This window comes from Neopsephotus bourkii, unplaced genomic scaffold, assembly GCF_033783945.1.
Source record: "Neopsephotus bourkii isolate Nb327-2 ecotype Australia unplaced genomic scaffold, CSIRO-AGI_Nbou_v1 NB_1358, whole genome shotgun sequence".
In the NCBI taxonomy this organism is placed as follows: Eukaryota; Metazoa; Chordata; class Aves; order Psittaciformes; family Psittacidae; genus Neopsephotus; species Neopsephotus bourkii.
The window spans coordinates 1846612-1868738 of record NW_026901837.1 but is presented as its reverse complement, the minus strand read 5'-3'; the positions used below and the strand labels follow the sequence as shown (position 1 = coordinate 1868738).

General features: G+C 39.5%; 1 protein-coding gene and 1 long non-coding RNA gene across 5 annotated transcripts in view; both read left to right on the top strand.

The window, feature by feature from the left end:
* Window positions 1–7540, top strand: part of ATG5 (autophagy related 5) — a 74825-nt gene extending 67285 nt beyond the window's left edge. For 2 of the 3 annotated variants that reach the window (XM_061366784.1, XM_061366783.1), the window contains one exon: window positions 5236–7540. In XM_061366784.1, the coding sequence (XP_061222768.1) occupies window positions 5236–5372 (137 nt within the window). In that variant the 3' untranslated portion in view covers window positions 5373–7540. The remainder of the gene's footprint in view (window positions 1–5235) is intronic. The other variant, XR_009727443.1, reaches the window with a different exon arrangement.
* A 961-nt stretch (window positions 7541–8501) lies between these two features.
* Window positions 8502–22127, top strand: part of LOC133219434 (uncharacterized) — a 33536-nt gene continuing 19910 nt past the window's right edge. For both annotated transcript variants that reach the window (XR_009727437.1, XR_009727436.1), the window contains exons 1-2: window positions 8502–9896; window positions 11454–11641. This is a non-coding gene — a long non-coding RNA (uncharacterized LOC133219434). The remainder of the gene's footprint in view (window positions 9897–11453; window positions 11642–22127) is intronic.

Here is a 22127-nt window from a genome sequence, read left to right as displayed (position 1 = left end):
TAACAGGTGATTGCTGGAGGCCATAAATCAGAAGGGAGGTATTTCATTCCACTGAAGAATTTTAAGTGGTGCATCATAGATGTAGTCTGACTGGAGAAGCTGATCCTGTGTGGGTACAAAGGGAGCTGCAGCATTGGTGAGCATTGTGGTGCTAATCTAAGTGAAAAATGACTGAATATGTACCCTTGCCAGATGTAGTGCCTTTTCACTATTCTGCTCTTAGGCACTTGAATCTTTCTCAAAAACAATTTGTTTCTTTTCCCTCCATCTTTAATTCTTCCTTTCTAAATTAAAAGATAATTCAGTAGAAAAGTGTAATTAGGTTGCATCAGCATATGTGTAACAATCTGGATTGATACTGAATAATCTAATTAAATTATTTTGTTTCCTACTATTGAGTGGTTTCCTTTGCAATCCATAACTTACATAGCTAAAGTAAATAGGAAAACTTACTATATGATAGCATGACATTGCACATCTTACTACCTTCTGTGAAGACTACAGATTTTCTCTTCTCTGTTCTCTCTGTCTCACTGATTCTTGAACATAGAGGGTTTTTAGAGGAAGTCTGGGATTAGCAGCAGAAATTATAGTAATTAAGGCATTGTCCTTAAAGGAGGGTCTAAAAAAGAGGGACCCAAGCTGCCTCAGGTTGAGGAGGGTTTGAGCCACTGCCTCAAGGACTCTGTTGAGATGCAACAGCTGTAGTCTCTTGCTTCCTTCCAGCAGATGCCTATCTGCAAAAGAAGGTCCTTTGCCAATATTGTCTTTGTGGTGGTTTCCTGATCAAGTATGCTGTAGTACCTTATAGATGATAGGGAAGCAGAGCTCTTCTTAAACCTTTCACTTCAGAGTTGCCTGCTTCTCTCTCCATTTTCTGTACAGAGTTTGAAAACTCTTCTGACTTTACATAGTATGATTTACTAGCCTGGGTTCCTGCTTTAAGTGTTGAAGCCTTTGAGTTAATGTCTAAATTAAGTCATCTGAAATGTCTCAGAAATATCTTAGTGCACAACAGGTAAGCATAGTTATCTGCCTTCTGGAATTGGACTATTAATCATAGAATGGGTTGGGTTGGAAGTGACCTTAACGACAACCGAATTTCAACCTCCTCCTATGCAGAGGGACATAGGAGGCCTTGAGCCTGGCCTTGAGTGCTGCCAGGAATGGAGCAGCCACAGCTTCTTAGGTCAACCTGCGCCAGTGTCTCACCACCCTCACAGTAAAGATTTTCTTCCTAATATCTAATCTTAATCTACCCTCTTTCAGTTTAAAGCCATTACCCTTGTCCTGTCACTACATGCTCTTGTAAAAAGCCTGTCTCCAGCTTATTTGCAGGCCCCAGTTAGGCACTGGAAGGCTGCTCTAAGGTCTGCCTGAAGCCTTCTCTTCTCCAGGCTAAAAAGCCGAGCTCTCTCAGCCCGTCTTTATAGGAGAGGTGCTGCAGCCCTCTGATCTTTCTTTGTGGCCCTCCTCTGGACTTGCTCCAACAGGTCCACATCCCTCTTGTGTTGGGGACCCCAGCGCTGAACACAGTGCTCCAGGTGGGGTCTCAGAGAATGGAATAGAGGGGGAGAATCACCTCCCTTGACCTGCTGACTGCATTCCTTTTGATGCAGCCCAGGACACAGTTGGCTTTCTGGGCTGCAGAATCACATTGCTGGGTCATGTAGAACTTCTCATCAACCAAAACCTCCAAGTCCTTCCCCTCGTGGCTGCTGTCAGTCCATTCTCCATTAAGTTTTACCAAAAACCTTTATAATCTTTTTACTTGCTGCTGGAGACTTTTGGGGGCTATAGTGCCTTCTGTATTACTGGATGGATTTCCACATGGAAATAAAAGAAAAATATTATAATCCTAGGGCAACCACTCTGATAGGAGATGACTTAATTGGTTTTGAGGCATAAATGCCAAAACAGTATTTATCACTTGTGCATCACATCAGTGATATAAAAATACTCTTGATTTTAAGTAGTTACAATGTACAGGCATTATAAAAACTTCCTACAAAACAGGTATTACTCTGCTCTCAGAAATATTTCTGATATTTCCACTTCATCTTTTTCCTGAGATTAATTTGCAAGAAAGCAAAAGAAGGCATCTTTAGGTCATATGATAACTAACATATAACTCAGTTCTGTCATGATTTTAAAAGGAAAAGAAAATAGTTACTGAGGTGGAAAATTTGAACTTTTTGGTTTTGAGGAAATCCTGGTAGTGGTGGTTGTTTTTTTACTGCATCACTGAATATTGTAAAATGGGTATTGGCAATAATTATATTGTCAGGTCTGGACCCCCATGTACTACAGACAGACAGTTATTTGGCCTAGTTTTCGTATGTCCAGTTGCATGTAATGGCATGAATCTTCTTTGTGATAAAGTAATTTAAATCTTGTCTCTCATTCAAATATATGTTGTGTTTAGAAACTTGCACACTCTTACAGAGATATCAGTCTAAAAAGACATTTTGTTCTGATAGACTACGGGGTAGGGAAGAAGAGGGCAGCACTTAGTCTGTCAAGGTGCATACAAAATAAGCTACAGCTCTTAAGACTATGAACAGTAATATAAGGGAAATATTATGTAAATCTATTATACCTATAAACCAGGTGGCTGAAGCTTTCATGGTAGCTAGCAAAGCATACAGAACCTAGATCACAGTGGTAATCATGGGTAAGAATTCAAGAGCTGTTGAGAAAACAAGAATATTTTCCACTGATTTTTTTTGTGTATTTGCTGTTGACAGGTTTTTGCTACATAGAGCAGAGGGGCCATCTATAGGAAAGAGACTATTTGATTCCAAATGGGGAAGTTACTGAAAACGTGGAACTTGAGGAAATTCTGGGTAAATGTGACTTCAGTGAGAGTTGATGGTTCCTAGTAACAGAAGGGAGGAAGAATGCTAAAGTAAAGCCAATGGATTTTGTGAGAGAAGGCTACAGTAAATACGGAATTGGCAGATAAGATCTCTTTAGTCAAGCCTCAAGGGGAAAAGGAATTAAGGGGAAGTGATTCTTTGTCAGAGATATTTCTAAAGTAAAAACAATGCTAATGTAGAGATTTAGACTTGAATTAAACTGTAAATTCTTCATTGACCTCTGAGACTTTCTCAGTCTGCTGAAGAACAGAATAAAAGATTTGTATAAGAAAGGGACAAAGCTGGGTAGGGAGCTTGGAATGGGGACACCCAGATTATCTGCATTTCATTTTTAAGAAGAGGCATGAAGTTAGTACAGACAAGCGCACACGTCCAAGAACATTCTGTCACACAGTAAAAGAAAAGCCAAGGAAAGTATTTATTGTTCATAAGCCTTTCCTCCAGTGACGAGAAAATGATACTGAGGTAGTAAAGTTTTTCATCTATGTTTTGTGCAAGTTTTTGTTGAGTCAGCTATGGATAGGTGGCTAGCACAGTGCTAATGCTGAAACAGCATTCTGCCTTCTGTCTGCGCATGCAATTACTTGTTTCTGAAAATTAAATAATACTGCGAAATGTGAAAAAGTCACAAACTCGATGGCCAGTTTGTGGAAAACCACAGATAGTTTTTAATTTGAGTTACTTTAAGAAGTAATTGGAAGTTACTTTAAGAATAACATATTTAGAAGTTCCCTAACTTCTCAATGTAAAAACTTGGTTTCAGAGATCTTTTCTTAGAGTTTATATTCTTGATGATCTGACTGGTAATGTTTCAGCCCAATAAATACCTTCTTTGCTTGGAAATGCCAGAAGCTTGTTTTTAAAGGTTGTGCTGCATTCTTCTGACCTGTCTGCAGTAAAACCAGAGACCAGCAATTGTTTATGCTTAGTTTAGTGTAATAATGCATACACTATGCCATTTACAGAATCAAACTTTATGTATTTAATCAAGTGTTAATATCAGTATATGTATTTATGTACAGAATATGATACTACATGTAGGTAACAAGGAATTAATATATAATGATTTTAGGCAAACATAACTGTCTGCTTCTGCAGAAAGAATTATTAGCATAAAGTCACAACCATATTCAAGGATGATTCTTCCTAGTCTAATTTGGCCTGTGCTGGCATAGACAGCCATGACACAATACAAACTAACTTCTTCAGACAGCTGTCAAATCATTCTGGTACCAAACAAAATTTTATCCATCTTATAAAATAGGAATTATGCTACAGCTGGGGGTAGCTGAATGAAAGAGCCCCTTCCCTTCTAGATTTTGCTCTCTTCCATGCAACTCCTGGGGAGCATGGTGGTTTGTTCTGGAATATAAACAGTTGAGGGGGGCATAAAATGCCAGTTGGAGAAGGCGGTGATATTTTTGAGTGCTGAATGTGGATTTCACTGTGGTAGGTCCATGTGAGAATGCCAGAGTGTAGTATAAAATCAGTAAAAGGTCATTGCCTACTGTTTCCTTCCCCCCCCAAGCCATTATTTGGAGCATATTTCAGATGCTCTTCTCATCTCAAGGCTCTGAAATAAATTTTCTTTTTCTGGGTTTTTTTTAGTTCATTTCATGACAGTTATGTCAGTTGCTTTAGCTGGTTCCCATCATTTGAATCAACGGATCAAAGTACTTGCATCCTCCGGGACAAGTATAAATAAAAAGAATTGAAATATTCTTAGAAAATATTCTTGTCATACTGGGAATCATTTGCTAACTTAGCCTTTCCAAGAGATGAAACAAAGTGACAAAAAGCTGGCGCCAGTTCAGCCTTCTGAGTAACTCTGAAATCTTGCTAGTGACCTAAGTAAATTATTCTTAGGAAAACAAAATTACTTCAGGAGTATTACACGTATTGTATGTGTGACATACAGCACACAGTCCAGCCCTTTCAGGAAATCGCAGTGTTAAGAATACAATCTTATTATTACATTTGAGGAAGCTGAACATCTTAAGCATGATCTGTGTAAAATGCATGTAGTCTTTTTAACTGGGCAAGATGGATATGCCTTAACTGTGTTGACATCAAGCTGTGATCACTGTAGGAAAAATACCCTTGCAGCTAATAAAGAAGAGTGTCACTTTCATTAAGTTTCATTTTAACCCAGATTTTGTCTTCGAATTAATTTTAACTCAAAAGTTTCTGTTTTAGATGATAGAAATCTCAGCTCTCTCCATACCAGTATTTCCTGCTTTTTGTTCTGTTGAATGTTAAACTGTGTTAACACCAATTAAATCTACTCTGAACTATGTGTAAGTAATCTGTGAACTTTGAATGGTGTACTAGTTGTTTCTCTTTTTCTTTGAATTAGATGGAGAGCAGAAGACTCAAGTGATGATTCATGGAATTGAGCCAATGCTGGAAACACCCATACAGTGGCTAAGCGAACATATGAGCTATCCAGATAATTTTCTCCACATTAGTATCATTCCCCGACCTACTGATTGAAACTCGGCTGTATTGGTATGAGGATCATTCTCAAGCTGGAATTATAAGGGCATGTCAACTTCTTGCTTCTGTCAGTCTTGGCAGAGGCAGCCTGACCAGAAAAAAAAAAGAAAAAACAAAAAAACCTGAAACAAAACAAGAAGTCCTCACTGCTGGGAGCCAAACAGGAAGAGAGATCCTATTGTCAGATAAGGGCAATTGGGCTGATCTTATTTTGCATCACCACTGCTTTTCTTCACCGCTGTAATTAAATCAGTTGCGATATGAAAGAATTTACAGAACCTCTGCAAGTCTGCTGTTTTCTTGTAAAATAGAATGAAGCTGAAACTGTCAGCCGAAGAGCAAATGGAAATATGCCACTTGATTGTATTTCTGATTAACAAATAAACAGGGCTGTTTCCTAAAGCGGTAGTGTTTCAACTTTGAGAGTGGAAACATTGGTTTAATTTTCTAGAAAGTTAGACAGTGAGAGATTCAGTTACCAATAGCTTTTTGTAAAAGATCAAATTACTGTAAACCCTTCTTTCCTTAATGAGAAGTTCATGTTTACAGTATATGTATTGGTATGCAAATGATCTTCTAACTTTGATAACAAGCAGTGAGAAATTTTAAAGCAAACCCGTGAGCATGTTTTGTCATTTAAAAACATGCACAACTTAATAATTTACAAATACTTTTGGTTTGTATGCTGTCACTGAATGCTCCAGTATGTTTATTATTCAAACCAGTTTTCATAGAGTAGCAATGATGTAGGATAATTTGGCTCAGGATTTGTCATGGCATTTCTTTGTGCTCATCTACTTTTTTTTTTTTTTCCTGTAAGAGTATTTTCTTAATTTAGTTTAAAAAGTTAATAAAAAAAGAGTAAACGGATGTTGCAAACGATTGTATCCTGCTGTTTATTCCCATAGACTACAAAACAATTAAATCATAGAATGATGAGCAGATGTATTGCTTTTTAATAATCTTGAATTTTTGAAAGCTGAGACTTTTCCAAACTGGTACTTCCTTACATCTGAGTTTAGTTTTCTGTTGTGGTCCCTGAGCAATCAGGCTGAAATTTGGAGGCTTCTAATCTCATTGCACAGACTTTTTCGTAGTTTAGCAGATGTGTTTTTAGGTTCCTGGATTGCTTTGGTTTCTAAATGTTTGTTACCATTGCAGCTGCTACTAGGTACCTACCATTTTTTTTTATGTTAGCCTGAATTCATCAGACTCTGTGCTACATCACTCTGTCTTCAGTTTGTGGCTGTTTGTGGCACAAAACTGTGTTTGTAGTAGACATATTATCAAATATGTCAAATATTATCAAATATAAAGAGAGCATGACATTTTTGTTTCAAAAATAGTAATTGTTGAAGTTCCTACTCAAAGTTTTGGCCTGCAAATGTCCAGGTAATTCCCATTTTTTTTCTGATTAGTTTCCATGCTCCCTTTATGGTAAGGCACTTACCTAAAATTGAAAATCAATCAAATAAAACCTGTTTAAGAAGCAAGAGTGGAAGAATTTCCTTGGGTGAAGATAGAATTGAGGCTAAAAAAGCCTTAAGGGCAGAGAAAGTCAGTAGACAAATCAGATGATGTTTTAAATGTAAATGAGGAAATAGCATTAAGGAAATGGAAGGGAAAAGGTAATGGTGAAATAAACTGATGTTGTATTCTGCAGGTCATGAGCAACTTCTAAAACAAACCAAACCATGCTGATCTGTGTTTATGCAGAATTGAAATACAATATTCTTATAGTGGGATGATTTGGTTGAGTCATTCTAATTTCCAGTTCTGTTTGGAATTTTTGTTACACTGTTGGATTGGCATTTATAAACTTTCCTAGGCAGAGACATCTAAATATTCTGGAGAATTTCAAGGTCCTGCCAATGGGTAAAGCAAATATTTTGTTGTCTTCATATTAAAAAGTCTTTTGTAGGGATAATTTTTCCATTAATCAGGATAAGAGGTAGTACATTTTAAAACCTCTAAAGATTGTGTTTCCTTCATTTTAAGGTAAGCTGGAGTAAGTCACTGGCTATTTTAATATATTCTACACCAGCATCTTCTCATGGCCTGTAAATCCAATTTTTAAGGCCTAGCATGGAACAAAGAAATAGCTTGGCATTAAACAAACTCTTTTATTTTAACTATTTAAACTTTATTAAAAATAATAAAACAAAGTGTGAGTCTGTCTTTATTTCCAGATGAATAAGGATTTCTGTCATGGAGTAACAAAAACCATTTAATTAATAGTTAATAAGTAGGAAGAGCTGGTTGGGTGATGTATCTAAACAAAAACACATCATCACAAAAAATGAAGTAGCATCATTGCTTTACGTGATTTAAATGACTTTTTTGTAGTTTCTTTTACCTAGTGTGTGAATAGCAATAGCAACAGGAAGTGTGTTGTGGCTTAATTAAATACTTTGCTTTGAAATGTTGTAACTTCTTGAAAAAACAGATTTGTTCTGAATTGGTCAGAATCTAACATAATGCTTAATTTATTTCAGTAATAAGGAAAAGCATGTTACACATCTGCACACGCCCCTCTATATTTAGAATTTAAGTGTATCAGGTGAGCAATTTAAATCATAGTTTAAAACAAAATACGAAGCTTGTTGCTGTCTTCACTGTATTTCATATTATTTGGGAATGGCTGCCTTCAGTTTTGAATGTTAGTGAAGAAACAGTGAATTTTCCAGTTATTTCTTTGATACCACGGGCTGTCATTCAGCCCACTGTCATTTGGCACGCAAGGTGATAACTTTTCATTAAGAGCTAGAAATGGGTTTAGTTTTAAATTTATTCCCATTATTTTGAGGGGAAGGAGGGGAGGAACATGCTATATAAAATTGGTACTGGTAGAAAGTTGGGTGATTGTCAGTATTGGGGAGAACCTGAACTTGACATCTGAAGGCCTAGTAACCCTGAAAAAATAAGAGGATGGGAAAAGATGCTGTAATGAATATATGGAGGGGGCACAGGGACTAAGGAGAAGGATTTCTGCTGGGAAATCAGTAGAGGTGTACAACAGTGTGTTATGCTGCTAATAAAGCACCTGTAATCCTGGGTTCCCATTTGGTACAGAAAATTCAGAAGGGGGAAGGGGGGCGGTGTCAGAAATTGTTTGCCTTCAGGGTTAGTGGTTCTCACATGGAATTACTGGGGTGAGGATCTGAACATTCCTGTGGGAAAGGTAGTGATTTGGGCTGGTGTATGGATTGTGCTGCCTTAGTGGTAGAAATGCAGATACTGCTGTGCATGTGTATTGATGTGACTGGGAAATCTTGCAGGAATATGAAGAAATATTAAATCTTAAGGACAGATCAGGCACCAGAACAAGGAGTGTGAGCAAGCCATTAATAAACTTACAGAAAAGAAAACTGTTGAGCTACTTCAAACCCTTCTTCACTGAGAGTTTTGGCACCAGTGGAGCAAGCCAAGGTTCAGTTATGATTGGGTAAGAGCTTGCAATAGCTGTCATTGGACTTGATGACTGGGAAAGTCCTTTCAGTTCTGTGTTACTGCGTGTTTTGCTCTGACAGCCAGATACCTATCAGCTGGTGAAGACTCTTGATCATCACTTCCAGTTTTATTTATACGCTGCATAATAATGACTTTTTTAATGATTATTATTTTCTTATATGGTGAATGATGTTGAAGTGACAACTCCTTGTTTACAACACTGATGATAGCTGGTGTTTTTTCAGTTTCATTCTCTAGGAAAATCTGCATCCTGGCTCTACAAGTGTATTAGTGCACTCTTAGAGGACTTCTAGGGCTAAACAATGGCTATTCACTTTAGAGAATGTTTTAAGCAAATTTCCCAGCTTGCCAGTGGTAATGTACCAAATCAAGGGACTAGACAAAAAAATGGATAAATTAATCCCTTTCATGGGTATTTTCCAAAATAAATGGTTTTACATGTAATGATTTTAAACTTTCCAAAGAACCTACATGTTAATTTCCTTGCAAATTTAGCATTAGCTTACAGAATGTATTTATTCATATGCTGCCACATGTAGATGTTAAAACTGATCACATACTTGTATAACTAATATTAATATTGATTATTATCAAGGTGTACCAGAAAGAGAACAGTGTTAGTGATCACAAGGGCTCCTATGGGTGCCGTTGTGCTGGTGCTGCACATGGATGAAATGTGGGGATTGAGTGGATCTCTGGCAAGTACTACCACTTTTTCAAACTTTAGCCTTGCAGCGAAACCAAAATTATACTCTGTCTTTACTGCAAAAGTAGTGTTATTTTCTTGAGATGGCGAAAGTGTATTTTGAGGAAAATATTCCCTCCCTAACCTAATTTTTTTTTTTTTTTTTTCAAAATTCATGGCTGTATCAGAATAATTAGGTATTTGGTAAGTGACTTTAGCCATCGATTTTAGCAGTCCCTGCTTATTTGGACAGGAAAGAGATTCCTGAAGTGATATTTTTTTCTTTCCCTAGGATGAAAAGGGGTATGTACAGAGGTTCTTAAAATACCGTATCAGATACAGAATGGATTTCTGAATTAAAGCAAGTAGGTGTTTATTCTGCATTAAAACTTCTGGGTTTGAGACAGGGATGGTGACATTTCAAAATGTCACGGTAAACCTGAGTAATATCTCTTGAGAGAGAGGTAAAGATATGTAAAGTTTCAAGTGCTCAGAAGTAGATTTCAGATTTCTGTACTTTCAAGTTATACTATCAAATCAGCTTGTGGAAGAAGAGTTTAAAATGACAGAGGTGTTTCTTTCCTTCCCTTGCCTTTCGTGTCTCTACAGTTCATGTAATGAAGCTCTTTTAACTGTGAAATGAAACACCAGTTTCTCTAAACAAGAGATGAAAGAACACAAAAGAATAGAAAACTTCTTTCAAATACAGCAGTGCAAACAGGTACATGAACAGAGGAGTTCTGTGTAGTTTGTGTTTTTGTATGTATAAAATAACTAGCAATTATATGATGTTTAAAGGTATAGTTTTCCACGGGGTTTTAATATATTTATGTGGATAAAAAACATCTAAGGAAGAAAGAGAGGCAGTCAAACAACCTTGTTAGGGTTGGAGGTTGGAGGAGCTTGTCTTCACTGTGCTTGAAACTGCCAAGATGCGTCAGATTTTAAAATAGCACTTTCCACTGAAGGTATTTAAAGCCTTAATCCTTGCATCATTTTGCTGATATAGGTCAACAGATACAATAAAATGAATATGTTGTGGGAACATATGTATTGATCTAGTTACTAATACACATTATGTTCTCATTTTGGCACTCACAGTAATGATGAGTATTACACAGTGGAAAGAATAAAGCCAGTACTCGATACCGTTTGTATCTGCCAGCATCTGGAGGATCACTTGCTAGACTTTGTCAAATGGTCTAAATTCGCATGCACGTCTTAAAAGGTACTAGAAGTTAGGTCCTCTTTCAAAGAAAACCAATCTGGGGTGAGAAGTGGTGCGGGGGAGGAGAGAAGTCAATAGCATTGTTCACTAAACCTCTCCCTTCAGTGGGTGTCTTACAGTAAAAGGAATGCAGAGAGAGTGCACATGCAAAAACTGGTTGATGTCTTATTTCATATATATATATATATATATATATATATATATATGTAATTTCTCCTTGTGTATTTGAGATTTTGTTTCTTAGGGTCAGTACAGTCCCAACTGGCATTAAAAAGGCAATCTGTAATTCTTCCAGCTAGAAGGAGGTGCTCATGAGTATTTTCATTACCACAGAATTAAAGATCAGAATGGAAACTGCCTGGCTGAGACTTGTACCTTGCATGCTCTTCTAGCTATAATTAGAATAATCTGCACTTCAGAGGTTTGCTTTCCATCAGTTGTATGTACACACACCCTCACTGGATTTTTTTCCACAGCTGAAGATTAGTGAAATTCGCAGGTCTTTCTTCATTTTAAAGTTTATCTGAGTCTGTACAAGGCAAATGGGGGGCAGAGATCAGGCTGCAGGAGTGGCCCTCATGCCCTGAAGTGCCAGCATGACCCAGGAAGTTACGCAGCTTATTCACTGTTTTCACTATGACAGTTTTATCATATGAGTTCTGTCCCTTACTCCAAACTCTTCTTTAATTCACAGCTCCTCATTTTTAGCTAATCCTTGACCTCAGCTGACAAGAGATGAGGTTGAACCCGTTCCTTGCTCTCCAGCTCCCAGCTCTCCCTTGCGGGCTTACTATCGGTAACTGTACAGCAAGTATGACTCAAATCCATATCTCTGGAGCACTCCGTGACACTTCTGCTACGGCTTCTCCTTTGACATCCGAGGTGTGAGCTCACTTCAGTTACCACAAACCGGCTAGCCCTGTAGGAAGAAAGTGAGAGAAAGGTGCGGAGGAGGAGAGAGGGAAATGGGTTAAAAAACAGTGAAGGTGGGGCTTGAGAGAAAAATACTTCATGGGGAGTGAAATGACAGAGCTGGATTCTTGAGTCTCACCCAGGTTTCTTGTTCAGTCATCATTTTGCAGCTCCCACCTTGGGGTTTCCTTTCCGTCCTTTCCATGAATGTGGTGGTGTACTGGCTTTCACCTGCAAAGTGAAGCGTCTGGCACCCCTGGTGTCACCATCTGCTGTAGCCGCCTTCTTGGAGCCAGCAGTACCCATCACTTGAGCGGGGGTATTCAACTGCATAGTTTTAGCACCGTTGCCTAAGAAGGCTTTTCTTTACAAAAATTGTTTCAGAGCTTCTTCCTCTGCAGAAGAGGAGTCAGGAGGCCCTGCACAAAATGGGGGCACGGTCTGCGCAGGGACTACTTGTTACTGCTTTAATACATTGTGTTGTGGAAAACTGCATCATTGGAATTGATTTTTTATTCAGGGAATAAGTGATGGAGTCACTTGAGGACCTTTGTGTCATGAAAATTACTATTTCATGGTTCTGAAGTTTTACTTTGTACTGGTATGAATGTTTCATACACGCAGCAGAATACGTTTTCAACATGTGTAATAAATACCAAACCCAGTTTTGGTCACAAGCCTTTTCTGTTTCATTTTCCAGTCAGAATAAGATTCCATTATATTGGGTTTAGTTGTAAAAAAACATGTCGGTATTCAGAATCAGGCTGTACAGGCACTAGTAAGAGGACGTGTCATTTTTAATCATCAGTATTTCTGCACTTTACATCTTGGCACCTTTCAATAGGAAGACACACAAGGACTTTACCTTTCTGCTGAGGTGTGGTTCTGCTGAACCACCCAAGAAGTTTCTCTGCCAATCTGGGGGATCTGCTCCCTTACAGAAACCGTCCAGTTTTGTTTTATTGTATATAAATTTATAGTTGACAGCTGTTGAGAAGCTCGCTGGAACAATGGCCATGATGGCAATTTAACAAAAAAAGGAAAAAAAAAAACAACAAAAAACCACCCAGCTTAATTTATTGCCCAAATGTCCTTTACTGAGAAACCATAATGTCAGTTTTTAGTGAAATTAGTTGATGCCCTACTTCTGGTTGTGCATTCAATTATTCCCATGGTAAGAAGACACAACCCTAATGGGTCAGCTTACAATTTCCTTGAAATATATTGTGTGGTTTTAATTAATATGCCAATAAGAGGAACTTCGCGGTCTTTATTTTATCTCTTACTGAAACTTGAATGCATTCAGGGCTTCTGCTGCAATTGACTTCCTCGGGGAGGTGCAGCAGGAGCTGTATCCCCTCTGGCCTTCTTAAATCACACTGGGTTTAGTATCTTTCTGGGGCATAGGGAAAAATATCTCAGTTCTGTGAAGCCTATCTACTTGCACTTTTCTCTCCCTCCTCCCCCAAACTAGATGCCACAGTTTCCATAATGCAGCCCTTGCTTTTTTTACTGCATGCTTTAAACAACGAAGTGGGCGAACTGTAGCTACTGGGCGTAACGATTAATTCTTTAGCTGTCATCTCAGGGGGCTCTGAAATTTAGGTCTTCCAAGTTTATGAGCCTGATTTCTAACAGAGGCTTGGTCTGGGGTAACCACACAAGCTTCCAGGAAGATAACATGAGGCATAGATTAAATTCTCTTAAGAACCAGTACTCAAGTAAATGGAAGGATCCACAAAGACTGATACCTACTTTTGTTCACGTTTGTTTTGCTGCCTCTGTGTGTTTGCCTTCTGTGTACTTGCTAAAAGCAAACCCAATCGAGATTGTGTGATGGTGTATGGAAGAGGCCTGTTGCACAACTCCCCTTCCCCTGCTCGCACCCAAGTGAATCCTTGCTTGTGTCACTGCAGGCAATTAACAGTGCTTCAAAACCACATGCAGCTCCTATTCCAGAGTGGCATTTGATGGTATCAGGAAGCTTGAGGGTTTGAGAAAAAAAATAGAGGCTCTTATTCTTCATCATTAAAAGATGCTAAAATAATCAAAGGCATTGAGTGTGCAGCATCAGCAAGTAGACCTTTGCTGCAAGGTATGGTCTGGACGGAATAAAAATGTATTCTGCATCTTTAATATAATATATGCTTGAAATGAGCTGTAACACATTTTGATGTTCTGCTTTGATCCTAACATGATGTGAGGCACTACTCTGAAATGAACGTGGCTACCATCGATAAAGGAGAAGATCCTTAACATCTTAATATATGGGCATGTGCCACAGTTGCCACATTATAAACAAGGGTGTGAGCTTTTCACAGCTGCCTCAAGAAAGGGAACTTTTACCTCTTGTTTTCCCAGGGTAAACAGGTTGCTCGTGTCTCTGAGAGCAGAAGAGTGCTTTCTCTGGCATTGGCTGATGAGGGAGAACGTGAGGATGAATAATTACTGTGGATTTGCTGCGTGCTCTGTAACCACATGTGCATCTTGATCTGATAGTAATGAATCTGAGTGTTCATCTTTACCTGGGATTTCTCCCGAGGGATTTTGTTATTTATATTAAAGAGGGTTTTCAAGGAGCTCAAGTAACCTTAGAACAGGGATCACTTTGCTGACTAGCATTGGTGCTCATTGTTTGAAGCAAGTCAGTGGCTGGGATTTTTATTAGATTTTGCTATGCAATGAGATACAAAGTGTGAATGCTGTGGCTGGAACTTTCTTGAGAATTATTTGAGTTTATTTTGCAATAGCAAATAGGATCACAGGAACAAGAGGCTGCTTCTGCTTGTGCTGGCTCTCTGCTGAGTGGGTCACTGTTTGCCTATCTATTTAGTCTAAAAACAATCCTACCTCAACAAAAGAAGAACATCCTTAAGGTTTTTAGAACTAGAGGGAGAAGCCAAGAGCTAGGGAGAGTTAGCAGCAACTCCCATGACATACAAGAAAAAGCGGAGCTCAAACCTTGCACTTTTCATTACGTTACAAGCTTCTTGATACAGCAAAAGAGAAAGGTTTCCCAGCGATTTCTCTGATGTTCAGGTAGGGAAGACAGCTATGGGTGTTACTGCTGCTTTACAAGCAGAGTTTCTCAGCTTCTGCTGTGAAGTCTGCTGTCCTTCCTCTGCAGGGATGTGGAAATTCAACCTCCAGGAGAACTATTATTTCAGTTTTACTGGGGGAATGAATTGGTAGAAGTTTGGGAATAAAAGACAGTGTTTAGAAGACTACTTATGGCAGCAGGTTATTCTCAAAGCTGAGTTTAATCCTGCAGTGGAGCAGGCACTGCTCAGAACTGTGGTTATGTTGAGCCATCTGCTGATACATCGAGCAAGCCTGTCAGTAATATCTTTGTGATGGATTGGAGCTCAGAAGGGACAGGTACTATCATGCTTTGCGGTGCAAAGTTTAAAGGGCATGAGATATTGAATTCACAAGTTTGGTAAATGATGCACAGCCCGTATGGTTTCTTTATGGGATGGCTCTTTCATAGCATGGTACACCATTGACATGAGAAGCATTGTTTTAATTGTCTCAACTGATGTTCCTCTGAAAGCGCTTGGTGGGTAATTTTAATGGACACGGTATGGAAATAGTTGCACTGGCAGGTACAGTATCTGTTCATCTTACTTGCTTACAAATGTTCCAAGCAATCGTGTATGACACCTTCCTGCAAATGAGGTAATTCCCGCTTGGCACTGGGGCCTCTAAAGAAGAAAACTTTCATACTGTAACATTAAAGGCAGACACTTTGTTTTAATCACTTGCCAAAACAGCCGGAAACAATTATTAATTAATAGGAAACATTGACTTTTAACTTTGCAAGCTCTCCAAAGAAGTGTCTATGACAACTTGCATCTGGATTTATGGATTATTTGGATGCAGTGAAACTGGGCATCATACTGCAAAGGTTGACTGCTTTAAATTCATATTAAGTGTACACATAGCGCTCTTAAAATTAATATGTTTATAAACCTAAATTGGTTCAGTTGAATGCCTTTTGTTCTCTCTCTGGCTTCATTTGAAGCAACAACAAAAAGCTGTGCTTGTTTGTGTGTTTAACCAAAATGCTAAACGCAATTAATCTACCCAAAGCACACAAATATTTTTTGAATAATAGAGGCGCCCCTTTCCCAGTGTCTCTGGTATTTAGCACTCTGGTTTGGAGAGAAGAAGGCAACTTTTTCACATCTCATAAATAAAATTTAAGAAATCTTTTGCTTGGCTGGCTTAATTTGAACCAACCCAGGGCAGCACACTCAGATTTTCTTGACTGCTTTGTTAAGGTTGAGCATAGCATGTATGGTTAGGGGGAGGCATCATTCCTAGTATTTTAGACTCTGGATCTTACTTTCCCTGTGGAAAATATTGTCTGGCAAATGCAGCTCCCAATAAATAAGAAGGGGGTGGGATGAATAGTGCAGTCTGAGACAGCTCCTGTTTGATCTGACTCAGAGGATGATTATGTGGGGATTCATCCTGCAGATCTGCTCATTTTGCCTCTTTTGTCAAACAAAATAATGGAATTCCTTGGACTGTCAGAAACTGAGAATATCCAAAATATTTCAACAAGATCAGACCACAAGAGTTAGTTTATCTCAGCTGAGAATCTTGAGACATCCCAATTATTTTAACAATGGGAGAGTGGCTGCCTAGCCTGTCTGCTTCTAGCCAGTCGACTTCTCAGTTATTGAGAAATTCGTGGGGAATACTGTGACAAGTTTAGTAACTGCAGAATTTTTTCTCAGCTAAAATCTCTTTTCTAGCAAACACGAGAGCTTCGCTTTATGTATTTGCTACTGAGACACTTCCCTTAACAGCGTGTGGTCTCATCTTTCATTTAAAATTCTGCTAGTCCTGCTAAGCCTGCAACTTGCTCTTTGCCAGGTAACTCAATCTCAGCTCATCTTCTGTGCATCGGACTGAGTCTTAACTGCTGAGGATGACCTGGTCACACCATGTAGATTGGGTGATAAACAATTCGGGTGCATCTAGTGTACCTGGGTATAGAGAGCCAGTGTCATGGCGTAACAGAGAGGTACCAGACTTCATCCATGCCATTTGAAGGAAGGTCATCTGTTTCCTTCTTTAGCATGCATATTTCTCAGTAGTTTATAATGATTGGGAATCTGTTTAGTATGGAATACAGAGATGGGTCTCTGTAGTCCTGTGTTTATGGTTAAGAAGAAAATGATTAATGCTCTTGGAATGTTAAGTTGTGCCTTCAGATAATAAAGCTTTGCTTTTCCTGGAGTGTTTTGCACCAGTTGATTATAAAGATGCTGAACTTGTCCTTGTTTTATCAAATAATTAGGGCTTAAATGGCTACGGAAATGATGCCTACAGCTAGTTTCCCTTTCCCTTCTCCTCCCCACCCAACGCTGTGCTCCTGTTGGAAACTGAGGTTGGGTAGCACAGACATGTGGATGCAGCAGCTTTAAAGTCAGATGTATAGGAGGTGTGGAAGCAGTGCTGGTGTACTGATAGAATGACATCTCTGCTTTTGTTGGTAGTGGCCAATAATCTTAATATCAGTGACCAGCTAAATATCTGGGTATTTTATGGGCTAAACTATGGCAACTGCACTATTGAAATCAATGTTTGTACCTGCTGAAATCCTACACATTTACCATGGAATTTCTTTTTATCACAGACAGTGGCTGTTTGCACAAAGAACTTCATAATCTCAAAGCAGTTGTCTTTCCACAAGTAGTTAACTGGGACATTAACAGCTTTTCCTCAAAAGAAGGGGAAAAAATGACTAGTGTAATACTTTTCAAATGCAGACCGAAGAGTAATTTCTGCAGTAGGTCAGCATTTTGTGTACTTCTGTTCTTTACCACCTCTGCTCTTTGCACTGCTTGATCTGGAGAACCAGCAGTAAACACCCACCTTACCATAGAAGAACAGTGAACTACAGTGGTGGCATCTCCAGAACACTGTGGTTGGTCTTGAAAGAAAGCAGTAGGTTGCTTCTGGTTACTCACTGGTGTATGTGTTTTCTACTAGAAGAATAATTTTCAGGTTTCTAGGTTGCATGTGGCAGATGGAAATAATTGCTTTCAGTGTGCTCTGGGGTATTGCCATCTGAACAAGAAAAAGGCAGCATGGCTTCCCTCTCCTGCCACCCAGGGTTTAGGATGCGCCTTGCTGGAGTGCAGAGAAGATCTGACTTGATTCCTGAATTTCATTTCGGTGTTTTCCATTGTGTCCACTGAGGCAGTTGAGGAATAAATGTAAATGCCAAATGTCAGCTTCCAGGGAATGTGTGAACCTGCTCTGTGATGGCACTTATTGAGAAATAATTTGGAGTACTCTTAATGCTTGGTTTTCACATGGACTGTGGTGATCTGGAGTCTGTCTGGACCAGTGAGGTTCCCTTACACCAGCACTGGTTTGTGTGTTGTGAGCAATGTCCTTTCCAAGGCTGTGCCTGAGTGCCTAATCTCAGGCACAACCCCCATGTAACAGAAACCTTCCCCAGCTCTTCAGTTTCCTAAACACATCCTGGGATGGCAGCCTGTTCTGATGCTTCCACATGTAAGAAGTTATGTGGATTTGATCTGTTCCTCTCCAGTTCTTTGGATGTACCAGCTCTGTGAAAATAAAGGGATGTTAAAATTAAAAAAAATAAAAGAAAAAACAAAACCAAAAAAACCAACAAAACCCAAACATGAGAAAATTATTAGATATGCCAACTTCAAAAGACAGCTGCTAATTACATACATTTTCTTGTGCTGCACTCTCTTTGACTGCTGTTTTTTCTTACTAGGATAGAACAAAATCTGTGTTATCCTCAGCGTTATCCTATGCGTATGGGAAATGGGAACCAGCAGATATCTAGGTATAGAAATCCAGCATTAAACAAGCAATTAATTCATTTTCTGCAGTTATCCAGAAGGTAAAATGCACTAATTTTGCATTTAAATAAAGTGCACTATGTGCTAATGCAAAGGAGGTCTCACAGTGCTATTTTGAATCAACAACCTGTTTCCTTTCATTTTGAGCATCTTGTTTAAGGTACAAACATGACCTCTGAGTCTCCCTCATGGCTTTTGTCTGTATTTGTGGAGCATTTGCAAATGAAAGCTTGGGGGGGGGGGGGGGAGGGTTTGCCATCCTTGTAAACAATATTGCAAACCCCAGCTCTAGAAAAGAGAAATGCCTCCCTGTCCGCATAGGGAAATGCTGAATTTTGCAGTTATTTTATGTCTTGCAACATGAAAGTCACAGTGTGAACATCAAGTAAAGGCCTTTTTCCATCAAAGGTCTCAAGTAATCTTACTAGAGAAGCAAAGCTGCTCCCGCTGTCCCAAAAGAACATTGTTTAGGCAGAGACTTGCAACAAAGAATGGGAAGATTTGGCCTAACTTGTCTTTTTCCTTCCATACGATCAGCAGAATCCTGTTCGCGTGGCATGTTGTTGAAACCTTCAGTTGTTATGAATCAGAGCTAAAAGAAACACCAACATTTGTTCTTTTTTAAAAAAGGCAGAAAGGTTTATTTGAAGAAAATCAACAGAAAAGAATGCAGGAAGCTGTGGATGTGGAAAGTTTTCACACCATGCCAAGAGAACCTTTTTATCAGGTTTTCTCTTTAAGGTGTCACTTTGCAAGGTTCTTGCCTGTTGCGTGCTGATGCTTTGCTGCTGAAGCCGGAGGAAATGAGACTGATGAAATTTTTCTGTCTGAAAACCTGTAGAAGTTGACTTCAAACAGAGAAACGTCTGTAAAATGTGAACATGGCAGAGATGTTCCATGGGAATGTTTCAGCCACCAGGGATACAAACTGCATTGTTGAGCAGTTTGAGAGCATCCCCTCTCAAATTTGCATAGATGGAGATACACTGATTCAGAACAGAAGGATTTTGATGAACAGATACTAGCTTTAGCCATAGCTGAGTAAAGAGGAAAAAAGGTAGGTCACATTCAAAACAACGGAAACTCAACAGCTTAATTATACACTATGAATGGTCCTGCTTCTTTAGTCAGCAAAGATGGAGAAGTCCTTTGTTAAATGTTATTAGTACACATGAAACTGCTGTCTTCAAGCCAATGCCAGCTGCTGCTGAAATCACAACAGCCAACACTGCGAGCTGTGCTGCAATTTCTTTTCCTGAAATTATGTGAAATTTAAATGGGCCAGATGAAAGGTTTGGATTTGATAAATGACTTGGTATATGTTTTGTGAACTTTTGTTGCTGTTCTGCCTTTTCGGTCAGGAAATACTAACAACTTTGGACAAGATGAGTTAGTGAAAGTAATGCAACAGCTTAGATAATGTAACTTTCATGATGGCTAAAGGGTGGCTCAACATCAATTATACATGATCAGTAATAAGAGTAAGCTAAAATTATAGCCTGACAGCGCTTAGGAGGGGACTTGGAGGATGTGTGTAATATATTTCCCTACTTCAAAAACTTGTTGGACTAGCAGTCTGACTACAGGAAAATCACTGTAATTTAGCTTTTGTTGGCAGTATTGGCAGTGGAATCTAGGGCATAAATACATTGCTTTGTATATATCTTGGACCAGATCTAACATGGGAGTAAGTGAATATGGGAAAGTTTGGACTGATGTCACTTCTTTTCTCAAGCAGGAACAGCTTGGGTTTGGCCATGCAGGAAAGCAGACATGCACTTAAAACCATTACCTTTATTTCCTCCCAGATATCCTACTGAATGGAGACGAACCAGACGTTATCCAGTCTTAACACAGGGACACTGTGGCCAGCAGCAGGGCTGCTCAAGCTGCCATGGAGAAAGCACACGGGGACATTCATGGTTCAAGGTTTCAGGACTGCTCAAGGTTCCAGCTCCTGTCTGGAACTAAAGCAGCAACCGCTGCTCTCCAGACTATCCTCATGCCACACATGTGGCACAAACATTCCCGTTTCCTTCAACCCAGTCCCTGGGAAACATTTGATGCAGCTCATGACCTTTGCGTTGCAGTGTGTCTGGGGCAGAATTTGTTTCTTATGGTAGGTGGAGACTACAAACAAGGAGCACTGTGGGTCTTGGTTTTAAATAGTGGAAGAGTAGAGCAGCCAAGGTTTATACTGGGTGCATCTGGTTTTGGCTCCTTGAACTGAGGAAGCACTCATGGTGACAGGTTTTGACAAATAAATTAGCTTAAGCAGACTCAGGCCAGCTCCAAGTGTGTCACTGCCCGCTTTGGTATCCCCTTTGCCCCACTTGCAAGAAGCCAAGGAATCCCTGTAACCCAGAGTGCCATCCGTTTGAGTATGTGCCAATGAGCACCTGTTAATAGGGCTTTGCTGAGGTCTTTCACATCCAAACATAGATAAGCTGCTCTTGGGGGTTAGGAGATTTGAAACTGCTAGGCTGAAGTCCAGCACATTATAACCCAAGCTCTTTACCTTTCCTTTGGTTAATAGGTACTTGAACTATTTGGCAGGGATCCAGTGAGGTCTCTAGGCCTGCGACGGGGCCAGGAGTTACATGAAGAGACCCAGTTTCTAATTAATCCAGGGCCTTTGTAACTCCGTAAGTGGCTTGCCACAGTCACACCAGTGCAGGGTCACCCTTGTCTTCTGAATGCAAGATGGGGTAGATGAGGCTTCAACACTGAAGTTCAGTACAGATCATTTGCATTTTGAAGTCATCCATTGAAAATGTATCTATCTGTGTGATTACATCTTGAGGGGCAGAAACCAGAGCAGAGGTAACTGCTCTGGTGTATTATGGCTGATGTTTCTCTCTTGGGCTGCAGTTTAGCGTTGCCCTGTGCTCTCTGCTGAGGCTGTTCTTTGCATAAAGTAGAACTTTGCATGGAGCTGTTCTTGGTGTCACTTGTGTTTAGAGGAGATGAGAATGAAGGAAGACTCATAACCAAAATGTAAAGTTTTCTTCTTTCTGCATTTATGATAGTAGGTACTGGATATGGGAAATTGCTTTGCTGCACCAGTCTGGAAGTGTTAGTATAGCTTTGACTGATGTTGCAGGAGATGGTCCTTGCTTGCTGCAGATGTGCTTTGGCTTTACTAAGATACATGATTGTTTTTGATGTGCTCTTGTTTCATGGCAAGTTATCTTTCAAAGGTAATCTGTACCCTGTGCTGCTGAAGGATGTCGCATGTGAAAACATGATGACCTGGTAACTAATACATGACAGAGCTTTTTAGTCTAGTAGCATCAAGGCGAATACCTCTTTTCAGCAACTGGGACAGTGTTTGCTAGCAAAAGGCCTGATCAACATGATATTGTATGGTCAACTGATCAAAGCCATGATTAGAAGTGCAGTGCTGGCAGTACAGGGTCATTTGTTGCTGACTGCGTCTGAAACAGTGATCATCTGCAATAAATGGCGATTCAGTGCAGACCCTTGGTATACCTGCTTGTCGCTTTAACAACTCATCCTTACAGGGGATTTCAGGTCCCTCAAATTTTACTTGCTAAAAGAGAACTCATTTTTCAAGACCCAGGCTAATAACAAGCCTC